This window comes from Gallus gallus, chromosome 8 (assembly GCF_016699485.2).
Source record: "Gallus gallus isolate bGalGal1 chromosome 8, bGalGal1.mat.broiler.GRCg7b, whole genome shotgun sequence".
Taxonomy (NCBI): domain Eukaryota; kingdom Metazoa; phylum Chordata; class Aves; order Galliformes; family Phasianidae; genus Gallus; species Gallus gallus.
This window is the reverse complement of record NC_052539.1, coordinates 26,392,047-26,409,576: the sequence shown is the minus strand read 5'-3', so window position 1 is coordinate 26,409,576 and position 17,530 is coordinate 26,392,047. Positions and strand designations below refer to the sequence as shown.

General features: G+C 45.2%; 1 protein-coding gene across 1 annotated transcript; it reads left to right on the top strand.

Moving 5' to 3' along the window:
• The first annotated feature begins 5,962 nt into the window (after positions 1–5,962).
• Positions 5,963–15,540, top strand: CYP2J19 (cytochrome P450, family 2, subfamily J, polypeptide 19). The gene is made up of 9 exons (XM_422553.6): positions 5,963–7,235; positions 8,769–8,931; positions 9,556–9,696; positions 11,217–11,377; positions 12,063–12,239; positions 12,604–12,745; positions 13,282–13,469; positions 14,397–14,535; positions 15,151–15,540. The coding sequence occupies exons 1-9, from the start codon at positions 7,035–7,037 to the stop codon at positions 15,327–15,329; spliced, it is 1,491 nt and encodes a 496-aa protein (XP_422553.3). The 5' UTR covers positions 5,963–7,034; the 3' UTR covers positions 15,330–15,540.
• The last annotated feature ends 1,990 nt before the right edge of the window (positions 15,541–17,530 follow it).

Genomic DNA, 17,530 nt, shown 5'->3' with positions numbered 1-17,530 from the left:
CTCTTTGTTCACAGAAAACAAAGGCTTTCTGTTCACAAATATATCTCCCCCCCGTGAGCATTGTCTTTAACCGAACAAAAGCTTTCTAAAAAGGATCAGTCCTCCCTTTGGGTAATGATGCACTCCCCCATGCTCATGGTATGTGGCATTCCCCTCCTTCACTTTGTTACTTTCTGCAGCTCAGCTTCCATACACCACTGCTCATGCGCGGAGCCAATGCTGCTGGTGATGAATTTCTTGCAGAGCTGACTTGAGCAATGTCTCTCTGAAGCAATCATTTTTTTTCTCCCCAGCATTTAGCTGAGCACAGGGTCTCCAAGACCTTTTACCGAGCATCCATCAGCAATGAGTTCAAGCTAAGCAAGAAACTGCCCTGTTCCAGAGGCTAAGCAGATCATGTGCCTACGTTGTAACTAATTATTTCTATTGGCTGATTGCTTTTTAATGTGTCTGTTTTACAGGTAAACAGATTTATCTTAGAAGAGAAAACATCATAATGATGTTGGGTTATACTCATCGCCTTCCTTCAGAGACAGAAAGGCTGAACACTGAAATTGGTGTGATTTAACCTTTTACAGAATTCAGCTGATTTTCATACCTGTGCAGCACGTATGTCCTAAATTATTGGGAAAGATCAGGAAAGCCTGAAAACAATTGTGGAGCCTTTGAGCTGATGATACCCTCCAACCCCCAGCTCTTCATGAACATCCCCATTTAAAATGGAACATTTTCTAACTGGCGAGTTAGAAGGAAAGTGGTTTCTGGAGACCACCACGTAGACTCCCACTCAGTGTTCTAAAGAACATCAGTCATCAGAACATCAGGTTGAATGGGCTCTGAGCACCTGACGGAATGGTTGGTGTCCCTGTTCATTGCAGGGGTGTTGGACCAGGTGGCATTTAGAGGTCCCTTCCAACTCCAACAGTACCCGGAGGGTAAGGAGATCCAAAAGCTTTGACCCCCCAAAGCTCAAGACTAAAACTGCAGAGGGTGGGTGAAGGCATAAAGGGAGACGGTAAAACACAGCTTTGTGGTTCTGAGAAGGCTTTTTCAGGCTGACAAAATAAGGAAAGGGAAAAAAACACACCAAATTAATTAAAATTCTTCAAAGTGGATGTGAAGTGTATGCTGATTGTGAACCCCTACCTCCATGGGCTGGTGGCACAGTCTGGGTGGTGTCTTTACCCCAAGGTACTCCTACATCTCTTTTACCTTTATTTCTAAAGAAAGTGGATCTAGAAAATCTCTGGTTGGAGATACTCAGAAGTGACAGCAATTGCCTTCCTTTTACCATGTGGCCAGCCCTGGAGACTCAAACCAGCCATCAGGTGCTCAGTACATCCCAGCCCTGCCTATAGTGACACTTCGGGTTCCCATTCCCATTGAGGTGACCGCCCCCACCTCTTTCTTTCCACCACTGCATAGAGTGCTTTCAGTGGAAATTCCCCCATGGCCAGGTTTTCGTGCTTACCCTCCCTACTACACTGGGTTGGGAGACAGAAGACCTTTACCTGCTGTTGGCTGCGGGCAAGGGACACGATGGAAGAAGCAAGACTGAGATGCCTGGTGGCAGCTTTGTGAGCTGGATTTTGGTTTGCCTGCTGGGCCGGGGTTGCAGCTGGCTGGCCTGATCTCCTTCCCTCCCACTGGCTCTCACTGAGAGCAGAATATGCCTTCTCCCGCTGATTTCTGCTTGCCATATTGACTGCAGCAGGGTATAATGGAGACAAGTCAGGCAGAAAGCCAGCCACCCTTGGGAATGATTAAAGGGCAAGCAGGAAAGGATAGAAGTGAAGAAAAACAGGCTGACACTTAGGACGTGGTGGATTTGGGGCAAATTATGCCCCTTTCACCACCTCACCCCATGCTCTGGACCGTGCAGCAGAACCTCTTTTCAGCTCTGCCCAAAAAGAGGCATTGCACCGACCCGGTGCACGCGGGGAACAAAATCCCCAGAACGCGTACAATATCCCCATTGTGCATGGATTTGCAGACTGATTATTCAGAGCGCAGCCAAGGAAAGGTAAGGCTATGACCCATTGTTTTCGTGCGATCAATTGAATACTGTCATTTGCATTTAAAACGCTCCGAATTCGCACTGTCAATATGCCAAACAGCTGCTCGGGCTTTTCAGCATTCCATGGTGACAATCACACTATCGTACATCATTGGCACCAGGATTTGCAATACTCTCAGTGTCAAAATTTTGTGGGTTTTTTTTTTTTTTTAAATCCCCCCCCCTCCCCCCCTCCTCCCTTCTCTCCCCCAAATACCCAAACCTGTGAAAAATCCGCTTTTAAAACGATGGTGTTCGGTGCTGCTAAGCAGGCCTTCGCAGATGCCAACATATCAAAATTCATCTCTTTTCTTCCTCTCCTACAATTAAAAGGTAGTTAAGAAAGAGGCTGTTCCTGATAGATCCACCTTCTGTTTTCTCCTTTGTATGCGTATTATTCATTAGCAGTCTAATAAGAGTTTCAAAATGCTCTGTGCCTCTGCCAGCAGGGCATATGTATGTAGACATGTGCTTGTGACAGATAAGTACATAAACAGCATATTGGCACCAGAAAGACATCTGTGCCTAGAAAAACGCTTGTGATATGTACATAAATGACATTTTAGCTCTAGTCAAGTCCTTGTGGCTTTGAGAGGAATATGTGACTGTACTCTTCTCTGTGAATATTGAAAAGGTGCATCTTAGGAAGGAGAGAATTTCAGAGGTTTACCGAGAGCCAAAGGAAGAACTCTGGTGTGGGAGCCCAATGCTGAGCACAGTCCAGCACCCCCAAATCTGACTCGATGTGGCCATGTGGGCATATCACTGCATGGAGCTGGCAAAAGCAATGCAGCAAAGAGAACAAAATCTTGTCCTGAAGACCAAAAAGTGGAGGTGTTTGGGGTGTGGAGGCACAGGCAGGGGTCCCCATGTGCTTCCTGCTACCTGCGTGTAATTATCTGGCTGGGAAATGTGAAGAAAAGCCCTTCAGCACAACTGTCTTCTATGGCAGAAAAGGGAAGTGGTGGTCTGTTACGGAAGGGAACCAAGTGTGCCATCCTCTGGAAACCTGACTGGGTTGCACCAAGGGCCACTTTATAGGTACACTCATATTGCTCAGCTTAGGCTCAAAACACCTCAGTTTAACCATTCACAGTGACAGCCGCCTGTTTTACAGCTTTAATCCATTCTGGAAGCTCCACTACGGCCAGGAGGTAATACGTGAGAGGTATGTGGGAGAGCATTTGCACCTACTCCTAGGTAGGAATAAGGGGAGATGTAAAATTGGAGATGCTTGAGTATTTTCCATGCACACACAGCAGCAACAAGAGACCATCTTCCCTGATTTTGGGGCTTGGACTCCCTGAGATATTTGAGCCCTCAGCTCCCATGGGTGAACTTTCATACTGGTGAAGTCACCTCAAGAGTGGAACTTTGGCTTTTCCCCCTGTTAGCATTGGGTTCAAGCACATACTCCAGAGGTTGCTCCAGGAGGACTGCAGGACTCACAGCTCTTCACTTTCTGCAATTACAAATCTCCCGTAGATTTCACCAGATCCAATAACACAAATCCTAAAAGGAAATGAATGTCCAAAGCCGCCATCGCCTCTGGGTCCATTTGGACTCACCTGGGTTGGATCACGAAGAGGCAGCTGTGCATGCACAAAGCCCTCTGGGACGTGGCCCCATGCACACAGAGGGGTTGTTCACCAGCAAAAACGTTTTTTCTGGGTCTGTTGTGAGAAAGAAAGAAGCAGCCAAATATTCCCTGGTTCCTTTGACTTTTCTGGGCCTGTTGTTTGGCATGGCCAGGTGGGCATCCCACACCTCCCGCGTCCCCTGGAGGTCCTGCAGGCTGCGGGGGGAACCACAGAGCTGTTACTCGACTGCAAAAAAGTGTTCAGGGGGAAAATTGTCTCCAGTCATTCTCATTTTGCATGTGATTTTTCCTACATATGTTTCTAATCATTAAGAAATTCTGTAGCTTAAATAATGCTCTGGAAGTACGGTAACTGTTGGACTACATTCTGTTGTAACCTTATTGAATTTCACTTCTCTGGAAAAAATAATGGGATACTATATCTTGAAAAACAAATGGTAATTGAGTTTTTAACAGAATGTTTCTCTTTGTGTTTCAAAACCTTCTGCACACAGTTAGACATCTAGCCAGGGAAGAAGGTACAAAGCATATGGGCCAATTTCTGTCTGTTGGCTGATCAAGATGCCTTAATATTTAAGCAGTGATGGGTGTGTGTCCATGCAATATGGCACAGTGTATCTCTCTGCCCGATACCCACGAGCTCAGGTGAGATGGCCAAAAATTTTATACTGTGGTTAGAAGAGCATTCTAGGAGGCAATGGGGAAGGTGGGCTTACAAACTGCTCCCTATTAGGTGTTGGCGTACCATCCTTATCCTGCATGAATTCACATTTTGGCTAATAGATAAGAAAAGGTCTATATTCCTGTGTTTGTGGTGCTGCCCAGGGACACAGGTTTACCTTTTAGGTGACAAGGTTTTGCAGAGACTGCAGAAATAAAAATTGTCCAACACTTTTTCTTTTCCCATATGCTGTAGTGCTGTGACTTCCTGAGTTCTTTGAGGATTTACGCATCATTGTGCTCTGATTTGATTAAAAGATGGGACCCAAAACAGCACCGTTGCAATGGTAACTTACAGGTGTTATTGCCTACCAAGATTAGGAGAGGTGTGGTAATGCTGGAGTGCTCTTCCCTGATTTTTAATAAATCTGTCAAGTTAAGGACTTTGTGAAGAGATGCATTTGGACATAGGAATCTTCAAGGCAAAGTAATAGGCATGAGGTTTCTGACTGACAAGACACATGTGAGTACATGCAAAATGTGCTCCTCCAGCTAAAAATAACATTTCTCCTGTCAACCACGATGCATCCACCCCCACAACACCACCCAGAAGAACACATTAACACCTTGGCTTTGCACGTAGCCCAATTCACAGCAGCCACAAGTGGTAGAGGGATCTGCACTCTGTGTGCATGCTGACAAATCATATGGCATAGCGAAGAACAGAGGAGTGAAACTGGGCTAGCAGAAGTTGACGCCTTATCATCACAGTCCCTTTGAGCATGCTGTAGGCTGACACCTCCACCAACCGAGTCATCTCCCCGATGCCAGGATGAAGAGCACGAGCCCACTATCCTGATTTAGCCTCCGAGGCTCAGCTCACCGCACTGAGAGGGTGCAGCGATGTAAAGAGACAAGGGAGCAGCCCAGATGCACCAGCGAGGGGACAAGCAAAGAGTGCCCAACCACCACTGCTCACAGCTGTGCTGCAGTGATGGTACAGTACAGACCAGTGATGTGCAATGTTTCTCCTGTTACGGATCCATAGTTTGTGCCCAATCCCAAAACCTGTAGATAATATTTCAAAACTAAGAGTGTTGGGTTGCAGATAGGCATCACCCTTAAAGAGGAATCTTGTGCTAACTAAGGTGCAAATCTGTCATACAGTCTGTATGTGGCACAGCAGTCAATATGTAATAAAGTACATGGACATTAAAGAGAAATAGAGAGAAATATCAACATCTTTTGCCCAAAGATTATTTCCCATGAAGATATGCTGTTGTGTTGTTGCTCATTTTTTCTTTTCTAAAAAACTGAAGCCTGCTGGAAATTGTTGAAGAAAATAAAAAATTACCATTCACAGAATCCCAAAATTGCAGGGGTGGGAAGGGACCTCAAGAAATCATCAAGTCCAACCCCTCTGAAGCAGTTCCCTGCAACAGGTCAAGTGGGTAGGCATCCAGATGGGTCTTGAATATCTACATAGAAGGAGACTCTGCCACCTCTCTGGGCAGCCTGCTCCAGTGCTCCATCCCCCTTATCATAAAGAAGTTCTTCCACATGTCAGTATGGAATTTCCTATGTTCAAGTTTTAGGCCATTACTCCTTGTCCTATTGGTATGTACCACCAAGAAGAGCCTGGCCTCATCCATTTGCCTCCCACCTCCCTTTAGATATTTATCAACATTTATCAGATCCCCTCTCAGTGTTCTTTTCCCCAGGCTGAACAGACCCAGGCTCTACTAACATTCTCATCATAATTGCTAGGCCAGACAGTTAAAAATCATTATTGACAGTTCCGCATCAGTATAAATGTAGTTTGTGAAGTACAGTTCTTAAGTGGTGACATACATATAGATAGACAGATATAAACGATCTGGAAACAAATCAAAGCTAAAATATTGGCAGCTGACACAAGGGTGGTTCACGGACATGGAGGTCACTGTCAGTCCATTGCAGCCTTCCCCTGGACAGCATGAAGCTTTATTCAGAGGAGCTTTGCGGAAACCGGGGAGATTAAAAGAAGTAAGTTCCAATCTCTCCTTTAGCCAACAAGCACATGAGCCTATGTTCTCACTCTCAAAATTAAGCTCCTTTAACTCTCATCTAAGTTGAGCCTAGAGCTCTCACAGTGCTTCCCTTGTCCGAACTTCACCTGACTCCAGCAAAGCCGAGTAGGCTTTGGAGGGTGCTGAAGACATCTAGTCCTTCGCAGACAGTGCTTAGCGCTTAACAGGATCAGCCCCTTGGCGACTCGCATGCTGTCCATCACCTCAGATGCCTTACAGTTTTTAAATTATGCAATGCCCACCATATGTAATTAGCTAAGTAAGCTGCTTTCTCTTAACCTCAAATGTTTGTAATGCTTATAATCCCGGTTAGGTGTCTGTATAAAGGAGCTCCTTGTTAAGGGCAGAGGGGAGGAATTTTCTTCTATAAGGAAATTAGGCCCTTGACCGAGATGTAAAGCCGAAGGTTTGAAAGATTGCTTTTGTTTGGCCAGTGTTTGAGGGTCCCAGTGTTTAAATTAATCAGCAAGTCATCACTGGGCGCTAGCTGCCTATGCAAAGCAACTTGCCCATGGCGAGTCCTGTCCCAGTGAGCTATGGGCATCCTCGCTATTTTTCTTCCTAGTCCCTCCTTACTCCTGTTTCAGCAAGTTTAACACCAGCATCAAGTGCTTTCCTGGGATGAAGAACTGGGAGTTCGTCAGCCAAGATGGATTTTCGCTTTTGGCCCATTTCCCAATTGGGAAAGCTGAACGTTTCGATGCTCTTGGTGGTTCTTGTCATGTTTCTTTTGATTATTGACTTTGTGAGAAAGAGACGTCCCAGGAATTTCCCTCCTGGGCCACAGCTATTTCCTCTTGTGGGAACCATTGTGGATTTAAGGCAACCTCTCCATCTGGAGATGCAGAAGGTAAGACCTTCATGGACATTTCTCCTACTAATAATATTGTATCTTTTCAGTGATTTTTGTCACCTATCAAAGGCAAAACAAAGGTAACTTCTGGTTTACAAGCTGTATAATAACAATGTAGACGACTGTTGGGTTTATCCCTTGCTGCCACCCCCTCTTCCACAGGAGTTGGACAGTTTGATCAGAAGGAAATTTGTACCAGAGTACAAAGGAGGAAATTTGCACCAGAGTATAAAGAACATGTCTGCATGCTCCTCCTTTTTCTTCTCATTTTATCATTTTGTGCTTCAGCTCAGGAATGGTTTGGAGGGTGGGAAACAAATTGTTTGAGCAAAGAACATCACCTCTGAAAATTGTGTTGTCACTGTCTTTGCCCAGAGACCTGCAATTTGCACCAATACATCTGAAAGAAAGACTAAGGTCCAGAGTTCCAGAGTTAAACACCTCAGTGGCTGCTTCTTTGTCACAGAAAGAGGCAGTGATAGCTTTAGAAAGATTTCCAGAGCCAACAATAGAGTGATAGTTCATACACGTGGAGTACCTTCTTTGAGAAAGTGGGAAATAAGGTTCTGATGTGCTGGTTGCAAGTATCCTTCTGGTGTTTGACTTTTAGTCTCTTGCTTTGATTTAAAAGAGGACCCCATCTCATCTACCCCAGCCATTAGCAGGACTATCCCCCAGGGAACAGAGGCAGTACACTCAGGCCATTTTACCAACATATATAATTATTACTAATAAAATTAATCACATTCATTTACATGCAAGCACTGTCAAAGCTGCCCATTTGATCCCAGGCTCATTTCACTATCCACCATGTCAGTTCAGGGTGACCATGCATGACCTCTCCTGCAGAGTCACACTAAGAAGCGTGTGCACTGAATTCCTTAGCAAATGAGGACCCAAGAGAGGATATAATTGTCCTCTGCCCTTATACATCAGGGAGCTAAATGTTGAAGAGGAGAGGCTAATGCTCGCAATGTCCATGCAAGGAAAATGGCTATAAATTGGCTATAAATGCATTCAGGCTTAAAATTAGAGGAAGTTTTCTGAGCATCAGCAGTTGGAGCCACTTTCTAACTGTGACAGCTGGAGCAAGAAATCTCACTACTTACAAAGTTGGTGAAATAGTGTATGTGTTGTGCCTTGCTTTCAGCAGCAAGAGCCTGGTCTCAGTGACCCAGGTGGATCCTTTTCCTTCTGCACTCTTCCTGTGAAGAAGAGGGAAGGAGCAGGTGCCCATCAGTCATAAAGTCCCTGGATTCAAGTTAAATTGACACAACAGCCTGGTGAAAGCCAATATGCAAACCATGCCTGCCACACCACGGCTTACTAATATTGCTTGTGCCATCTCCAGCCTTTGTGAAATAGTTTAGGTTGAGTGGGACCTGTGGAAGACTTGGGTTTGGATTTTTCTTAAGCCCAACCCAGTGCTCCAAGTGGAAATAAACTCAAAGTTAGATCCCAGGTCTTGTCTATGTTCATTTAGAAACTCTCCATCTTCTTGCTCTCAGAGAGTGATGGGCTCTCTTTCAGCTTACTGCGAGGTATGGAAACATCTTCAGCGTGCAGTTTGGAGGTCTGACTTTTGTGGTGGTCAGTGGGTACCAGATGGTGAGAGAAGCCCTTGTCCACCAGGCTGAAATATTTGCAGATCGACCACATATTCCACTTCTCCAAGAAATTTTTAGAGGCTTTGGTAAGTATAGCTTCCAAGATTCTGGCAGAAATTTTTCATCTATTTGCAATGATAACAATTAGAGTGAAGGAGGCTGAATTCAGCCCTCAGTAACTGTGCCAATAAAAGCTTGTGTGTAGAGGAAGACAAGAACTGAACTCAGCCTAATAATCTCACAGGTATATATTTGAATCTGTCTGGGATTTAGGTATAAAACGGGGATCCACGTGATGTGTTGAGTTGGGTGAAAGACAAGAAACAAATGCAGGCTGCCCAGTGCCCCTTGAAGAGTGTTCCCTTTGGATTTATCTCCCCTTTTCTTTCTCTCCCTGGCTACACGTGTCTCCAGAGACGGGTTCTGCTGCTCCTGCTGCAGATCTGCCAGCAGCGTGATCGTACTCAGAGTATTTTGGCTTACACCTTTTTTTTTCCCACGCAAAGTAACAAAGTAGAAAATCCATAAAGCTAGATATTTAGCATAAGCCAATTACCCTTGAATTTTAATTCCCAGGCAAAGCTATAGCTTCTCAATGTCTGTAGTTCTTGTTTGCTTCGGTTTGGGGTTTTTAAGACTGATAGCCATTTCTGAATCCTGTCACTCATGTTCCACACAGAGGTAGCTTTTTTCTGCCTGTTTTTCTACAGGTCTCATATCCTCAAATGGTCACATATGGAGGCAACAGAGAAAGTTTGTTTCAGCAACGCTGAAAAGCATTGCGGTCAGTTTTGAGTCAAAAGTGCAAGAGGAGAGCCGGTACCTCGTGGAGGCGATGGAGGAAGAGAAGGGTAGGCGGCCCATGGACAGCACTGTGCCCAAAGCTTTCAGCCAGCCCCTTGCCAGATGAATTCACACCAGTGTGACTCCTAATATGCAGGGCAACTCCGCAGTAGCACGAATCTCTATCTTAGACTTCCAGATTGTGCCTTTTAGGTCTGCCATTTCAATTCTTCCTTACTAATATTAAACAAATATATACTAAGTGCTTACTAGAATCGGTATGTTTTATGTGTCTAAGAAAGCCCTTTCTATAGCCTACAAAGGCAGAAATGCAGCTCTCATGATATCAAGCACGTTCGCTCAGAGGCTCAGTTAACCTCTGCTTGTCCTTGGTTTTGCAAAGTATTTTAAAACTTGTTTAGTCAGGCTTTCCTTTTGTATCATGCACAGATGAAGCTTGTGCTTTGCTCTTTTATGGTCAGGCTTTTAAGAAGTGCCAGAGAGATATTAGTAAGAATAATTTGTATGTTGGTATATGGGTGATGTTGCACTTCAGCTTTAAATAGAAGCAGATGGGGTTTAGCTAATTCTATGGAGCTATATATAGTAAACAAGAAAGATCTAAATAGGAATTGTGAAATTATATACTGAACTTGCTCCATTTTAATTGCTGTTGCTCTGAACAGGCCAAATACTTCATGTTGCCAATTGATTATAGTCCTTTATAGTCCTAATCAATAAACTAATTAAGCTGCAGTTTTGGGCCTTTCTTCCCATTAGTAATGACAAATAGTGATCTTGTCCATCACTCTGGTATCTGAGCACCAGCCCAGCTTAATTACTTTCTCAGAGAGTGGAGAGATGAGCAGTGCTGTGCATGGTGCCTTGCATCTCAACACGATACTCCCCACCGCGCCTGCACAGCTCAGGGCCATGCTGGACTCATTACAGATATTACTCTCTCCTGTCACAGCAAGTAGTGATCTGGGCTTTCTAAATGTGCCCTGGGAGATGGTGACCTCTGCTCGATACCTCTCCTGAGGGAAGCAGATGTGATGAGCATCATGCCACGCTTTGCTCCTGTAGGAGCCGATGTGCATCATGTCTGTTGGCCACGTGAGCTATTGCTGGATTTTCCTGCTTGAATTCTTTGTGGTGCACAGACAAAGGCCAGTACAATGACATGTTTGCAGTGTGATTGGTCTTAAGTTTCCTGCCCCAGGCAAAGCTCTGAATGGAACTTCTCTTGCTGTTTAAGATAGACACTTATGACCAGTTGGAGCAAACAAGCCCAACAGCCATAACTGCTTGTTTCCACTGGGAAATGGCTCAGATCCTACTTCAGAAGCTTGGTACTAACACTGGGGTGTGCCACAGCCTAGATGGAAGGGGATGTCCTCGGAGAAAGAACGCTGGGCTCATAGCACATAGCTTTTAGAGGTGGTGGGACCCCAAGACAGAGTCTTGCATCAGCATGAGTAGGTAGTAGGTGAGGCCTTACCCCATTTTCACACCTGTTGATCTGGTACAGAATGTTATATCCGAGATTAAAAACCAAACCTCACAGCTTTCATTTTGTCCCCCTCAGGGCAACCGTTTGACCCTCATTACAAAATTAATAGCGCTGTTTCGAACATTATCTGTTCTATAACTTTTGGGAACCGCTTCGACTACCATGACAGCAACTTCCAGGAATTACTGCACTTGCTTGCAGAAACACTGCTGCTGATAGGAAGTTTCTGGGGCCAGGTAAAACCAGTCTGTTGCTTTTGTAACTTCAGCTCCATGTAAGTGCTTGGAAACGAGTTTCTAAGGTACTGAAGCAATCTGCTTTTCCCTGTAGAAAAAGAGTCATGTTGTAAGAGAAATGACCACGGGTATTAATTTACGTGAGGCTGGGTTAATCCATTAAATCCATCAGGAAAGCAGGCGAGTTAAAATGATTGAGGCACATGGAGAAAAAAAAAAGACTGTGGGATTGTAAAGTCAACCTTGTACCAAACAGAACAGAAGAGCAATGGCAAAAAGAAAAAGAACACCTTTTAAATATCTACATTTCTACAAAAAGAAGAGAAAATAATAGCATTCAGTCAATATTCCCATCGCCCCCCTTCTACCCTTCTCCTAACCAGATTCTGCACTGCTTTTATTGTATGACAAGATGAATGAGAGCCTAAGTTTGTTACCAAAATAGTTGGCTCTGGGGGCTGCCATAGCTTCTGTATTGCCACACACAGCTTGGACCAGACAACTTGCTCCCTCCCAACCCCAACACCAGTGGGCTCCTCCTCATTCACTTAATTGACCTTTGTATCAAAACTGATTTATCCTTTGAGCAAGTGGAACTAATAATTTGTACTACCATCTCAACTGTGAGATCTGACCTTTTTTCACCCCAGTAAGTGCTTTTGTGCTCTGTTTGATTTCTCATCAGCTGTATAATGCTTTCCCTCTGATAATGAGATGGCTACCAGGGCCCTTCAGGAAGATATTCAGGCACTGGGAGAAACTGCAGCGTTTTGTGAGGGGAGTGATTGCAAAACACAAGGAGGACTTGGACCAGTCTGACTTGGGAGATTACATTGACTGTTACTTAAAGGAAATAGAAAAGGTGAGAGTGAAATACCTATGGTCACCTAAAGCTTAACCCCAAAAATGAGCAGACAAGACTCAAGGCAACTTTGTTAGATGGGCTTTTTCCTCTCTTACCTCTTTCATGTCAGATTTTTTTAGCAGCAGCAGGAGTCTGATCGCTTTGAAAACACATAGATTTTTTATATATATATATTTTTTTCATTTGGAAGTATTTACACTTTATCTTCTATTTCTCATTCTGTCAAGTGGTATAGGAGGGCTCTCAGGGAACTTATTTATGTTCCTATGAGAATTTGCAGGAGGGTGTTTGGGTATTTTGATTGAGTTTTTGAAAGCATCTCTTCCCTAACAAGCACTTCCACTGTCTTTTTTTATGCAAGTGTACGGGTGACACCAACTCCTATTTCCATGAGGAAAATCTGCTCTGCTCCACACTGGACCTCTTCTTGACTGGGACAGAGACAACAGCAACCGCCATCCGCTGGGCTCTGCTCTACATGGCCGCGTACCCCCACATTCAGGGTAGGGCCACTGATGGCTCCTCCATCACATAGCCCAAAACCAGATAAGTGAAACAGAAAACTGAGAAAATGAGTTGTTTCCAGGCTCACCACATGGAACACATGCAGGGGAAATGCTAAGTCACTTCTTGAACCACTGATTGAGCACCTGGTGGGAAGGCAGGGCCAACCCAGGGGAGCTCAGGTGCATGCAATGTGAGTGATTGGAAGGGGTGGAGCCAGGATCCACTCTTTCCCAGACATCATTTAAGGGTTGGCAGTGGAAGTGAGAATATCTTGTCTGAGATCTCTGCCTATTTGAGGGCTGTGTGAGCCTTCCTGAGGTAAGTGAATTCTTTTTTGCTTTTTCTACACATACTGCTATTATATCTGAGCAGCACACCCCTCACCTTAGTACAAGACCTTGCTGCCTCTCCTTCTTGTAACAGATATGCTTGTGGCCTGGCTTCCTCATTCAGAACTTTTCTGAGCATAGGTTGTGTGTGTGTATATATATGTCTTTCTTTTCTTTTTAATATGGATTTCTGGTTTCTGTAGAGAAAGTGCAGCTTGAAATTGATGCTGTGATTGGCCAGTGCCGCCAGCCCACCATGGAGGACAAGGAGCACATGCCCTACACCAGCGCAGTGCTGAGCGAGGTGCTGCGAATGGGCAACATTGTGCCATTGGGAGTGCCCAGGATGTCCACCAATGACACAACCCTGGCTGGCTTCCACGTGCCCAAGGTGTGCCCAGGACACAGCCCTCCCCTCACCCTGCCAGCACAGGGTCTCCAAAGCCCACATCTCAAACCTCACCTGGAGGCACCAACCTGCAGCACCTTATGGCATCTCTCAGCTGTAGAGAATGCAAGTAATCCTGACAGATGCTGTAGGGTTGCTTGGATCTCACCTCCATATGGAAGAGAACTGTAAGATTCTGTTTAATTGGTCATCACTTTAGTTTTTTCAAGGCTTATCTCTCAAGTTTTGCAGATAATGACTTCCATGCATTTTGGGAGCAGAGGTCCAAGAAACACAGGAAAGCAAACAGTTTGTATTTGTTAATTCCACAGAGTATTAAAGAACATCTATTAAAAGTAGCCCTCGGTAAATGCCGAGTAATAGTTATTGATGTATGTATGTTGTTCTGACATCATGAAAGCAAATATGAGATTTGGATAGATTAAGTCTCTTGCATAGATATGATCAGTTGCTTCTTGGCAAATTAAAACTAATAGTTCTGGGTGTTTTGCTGCACATTGATTTGAACACTTTTTTTTTTCCTTCTCCTAATGGAAGGTAGGAAGGTAAACCAGATACAGTTTTAATAAAAGGTAAAGTAAAGCAGACTGATTGAAAATCACTTGGTTAAGTTGTTTTTAATCCTTACGATAAGATGACTTTATTAATTAAAAGTCAATTGATATTAACATCACCAGTCACAACAGCACCAAGGTATGGATCAACAGAGTGGAGATACAGTGGCACATCAAAGTGAACAATCCTGCAAGCTTTTGCCCTCATTTAACCATGTTGTTTGGGGAAAATATTTTGTGTATTAAAAAATAAAAGAAGTAGCTTGCTTCATGCGTGTAGAGAAGAGCTAATAATAACCCAGTCTTGCAGCATGTTGGCTCTTCATGCAACCTCTCATTTCCCCCACCCTTGCAGGGTACCACGCTGATGACCAGCCTGACTTCAATAATGTTTGACAAAAATGTGTGGGAGACTCCAGACACCTTTAATCCTGAACACTTCCTGGAGAACGGCCAGTACAGGAGGCGGGAGGCTTTCCTGCCCTTCTCTGCAGGTAGGAAGATGGATGGGGAGACGGTTTTGCTTTTTGTAATGCTTTTTCTTCACCCCCCCCCCCCCCCCCCCCCCCCCCCCCATTGGAGTGGGGGAGAACTGTTCCCAGTCTGATAGCAGCCCGTGCCTGGCACTTCCCGCAGTGAAAATCCCCTAGCAGTTAATACTGACTGCTGTGGGCAGGAGGGAAATCAATTTGTTATTGCAGGATGAAAAATAAGGCTTTTTCCTCCTGTGTGAGCTGTGTAAATGGGTGCTTTTTATTTTTGAGCCCCCCCCCCCTTTGCTGCTCTGAACGGTTGCATCTCTCTGCTGAGCTGGGAACTTCTGGGACGCCTTCTGCACGATGTGTGGGTGAACATTGCCACCTAACCTTGCTAGGAAGAAAAGCTCCTGCTGCCTTTGCAATGCAGCATGGGTGAGAGGAGCCTTGACGCTGCAGATACCCCAAGCCAGTGCCCTTCATCTGCAAGCATTGTCCTTCTCTGTGTCCCATGGCACCAGCAAGCCCACCTATCCCCTTGCACAACACCCTCCCCACTGTAAGAATAGCAATTCAGGGTGATGCTTAAACTCTGCTCTGGACTGAGCATGATTTTCCTTGCTCCTCTTCCAGGCAAGCGTGCCTGTCCTGGTGAGCAGCTGGCCAGGACTGAGCTCTTCATCTTCTTCACTGCCCTGCTGCAGAAGTTCACCTTCCAGGCTCCATCTGCCACCGTGCTGAGCTTTGCCTTCACGCTCAGCCTCACGCGCTGCCCCAAGCCCTTCCAGCTCTGTGCCCTGCCTCGCTGCTGAAGGCAAGATGGAAAGCATTCCCTTCTCAGCTGTCCTATTAGGTTACAGGCCGCAGTGCTGGGGCTCCTCACAGCCAGCAGCCTGGCATGGTGTTTGGGCAGTGGGGAGGGCAGGAGGGCTGCATTCTGCACACTGCAATGAGGACAAGCCCTGGGACTCACCCTTGCTCTCCTACTCCTTTCTCTGATCAGTTTGATAAAATACATGAATTCAAAAGCCTTATTACTTCATTTCCACCCTCAGCAACTCTAAGGAAGTGTCTGCCGGTTGTAAGCCATGGGCACACTTGTTCTTGCTGTGTCTCTTCTACAGTGGATGCATTCATCACTCAGAGACCATCTTGCAATCCCTAAATCTCTATGCTGCTGCACAGTAAATGGCCATGGGCTGCACGTTTGGAGGTCTTCCTGCTCTAGGGGTGGCTGTCTTTGCACATACAAGGCCTGGGCTTATACCCATCGCTTTAATGGGCATCTAGCTGCCAGTGCAGATTCTGACCTTGGGGTTGGTGCAGTGCATGTTCCACACAAAGTACTGTTGCTGCTTTGCAATGGGAAGTCAATGCCTAAGCTGACATACTTGCAGAAGAAATATAAGCTTTTTTTTTTTTTTCTTCCACATGCATATAGAAATTTAAATAAGATGGTAGGAGCATCTTCTACCATAGGCTGACCTGTGGGTGTCCAAACTCTTTGGCTTGCCTGGGCTGCACTGAATGAAGAGGAATTCAGTGATACACCTTTGCTTTGTATGCACTTCCATCTCAGATGCCATTTTGCTGGACTGTCCATTTGCTGCCATCTGCTGCACTGCAACAAAAGTTATGGGGTATTGGTGAGAAGGTCCGAATTCTTCTGCCATACAACCAGCAGCTGCCTCTGATGTGAGGGGCTGACATCATAAAGCAAGAGGCACTACTTTTGGAGCAACCCTCATAAAATACATAGTATAGTTAATGTATGGAAGTAACAAAAGTTATTTTAACTTTTAATATCTTTATTAAAACTTTTAAAAGAAAGTGAGAGAGAGCAATAAAACCCTAAAACCAGTAGGATGTGTGGTCTTGTTGTGCCACTAACGCATCAGCCTGCTTCTATGGCAGGGGGTGCGGCTCTCAAGGTGTTCACTACAGATTTTGGATGAGATTTTACTCTTCCTGTGCTTCATCCTTGAAAACAGTTGTCAAGGAAGGCTGTGTGGGGAAGTCCCAGGCCATGCCTCCAGCACAGGTCTGGGCCATTTCCACAGCACAGAGCTGGGCGGGTGGCCCTGAGATGCAGCACAGTGCTGTGATTGATGGACATTCTGCTTCTGCCCACGTGAGTGTCTCTCTGGAAGATTATTCCATGTCTGCAGCTCAAATGTAATACTTCAAAAGCTCGTGCTGCCTCCTATGTGCTTTTGTGTACTTGCAAGAAATACATTTTTTTTCTCTTTATTTCTCCCTCTGAACTTTCATAAGTGGCTGTTCTACGCACACTCTTATGGGATAGTGGATAGTTAACAGGAACACAGGATTACATCAGGCTTCATTTCCGCCGGGCTCGGACGCCCTCCCCGGCAGGCGCTGCGCTGCTGCACAATTGCTGTGCAATGGCAGATCTGTGCCGCAGGGGAGAGTCCTCTGCACGTCCCATGCCGGCATTCATGCACTTCTAAATCTCATCCCATTGCGTTTTTAATTAACTTTTCTCTGTTAGAGGCACGTTTATTTTTTTTTTTCCTGATAGACAGGACATAAAATAGCTGCGGACTTTTCTTCACATATGCAATTTCTAAAGCCATTCTGGACTGGACAGTGACTTCTCTCCATTTCTGGTCTGACCTCAGGTGTGTGGGCACAGCTCTTGTATTGCTACTGTGTGAGCAAACAAGAGCTGATCTATTCCCTCATACCGACTTTCCCTGTTACCTTAATGAAACCTTATATACTCACATTCCCTTCCGGGAGGGAATAAATGGTTGCAATCTTCCTTTTCTTCATCTACATAAAAAGGTAAAATTTAAAGATCTCCCAACAAAAAGGCAGAAGGCATAATGGGGTTTGTTTTAAGAGCGGAGCATCCCATGAGAGTGCGGGGGAACACTTCGGATTCCATGGAAAGGCAGTGGTTGAAGTTACGAAAGTAGATCATAGGACCGCAGCAGCTCTGCTGTCCGACGGCACCCGGGCGCCTCCGAGCAGTGCCTTCATCCGGACA

Bases quoted from the DNA above. Each gene is read 5' to 3' on its own strand.
- CYP2J19 (XM_422553.6), top strand. From the start codon at position 7,035: ATGGATTTTCGCTTTTGGCCCATTTCCCAATTGGGAAAGCTGAACGTT. The intron at 9,697-11,216 runs GTAGGCGGCCCA...TGTCCCCCTCAG, and splicing joins GGCGATGGAGGAAGAGAAGG to GGCAACCGTTTGACCCTCAT. The intron at 12,746-13,281 runs GTAGGGCCACTG...TGGTTTCTGTAG, and splicing joins CGCGTACCCCCACATTCAGG to AGAAAGTGCAGCTTGAAATT.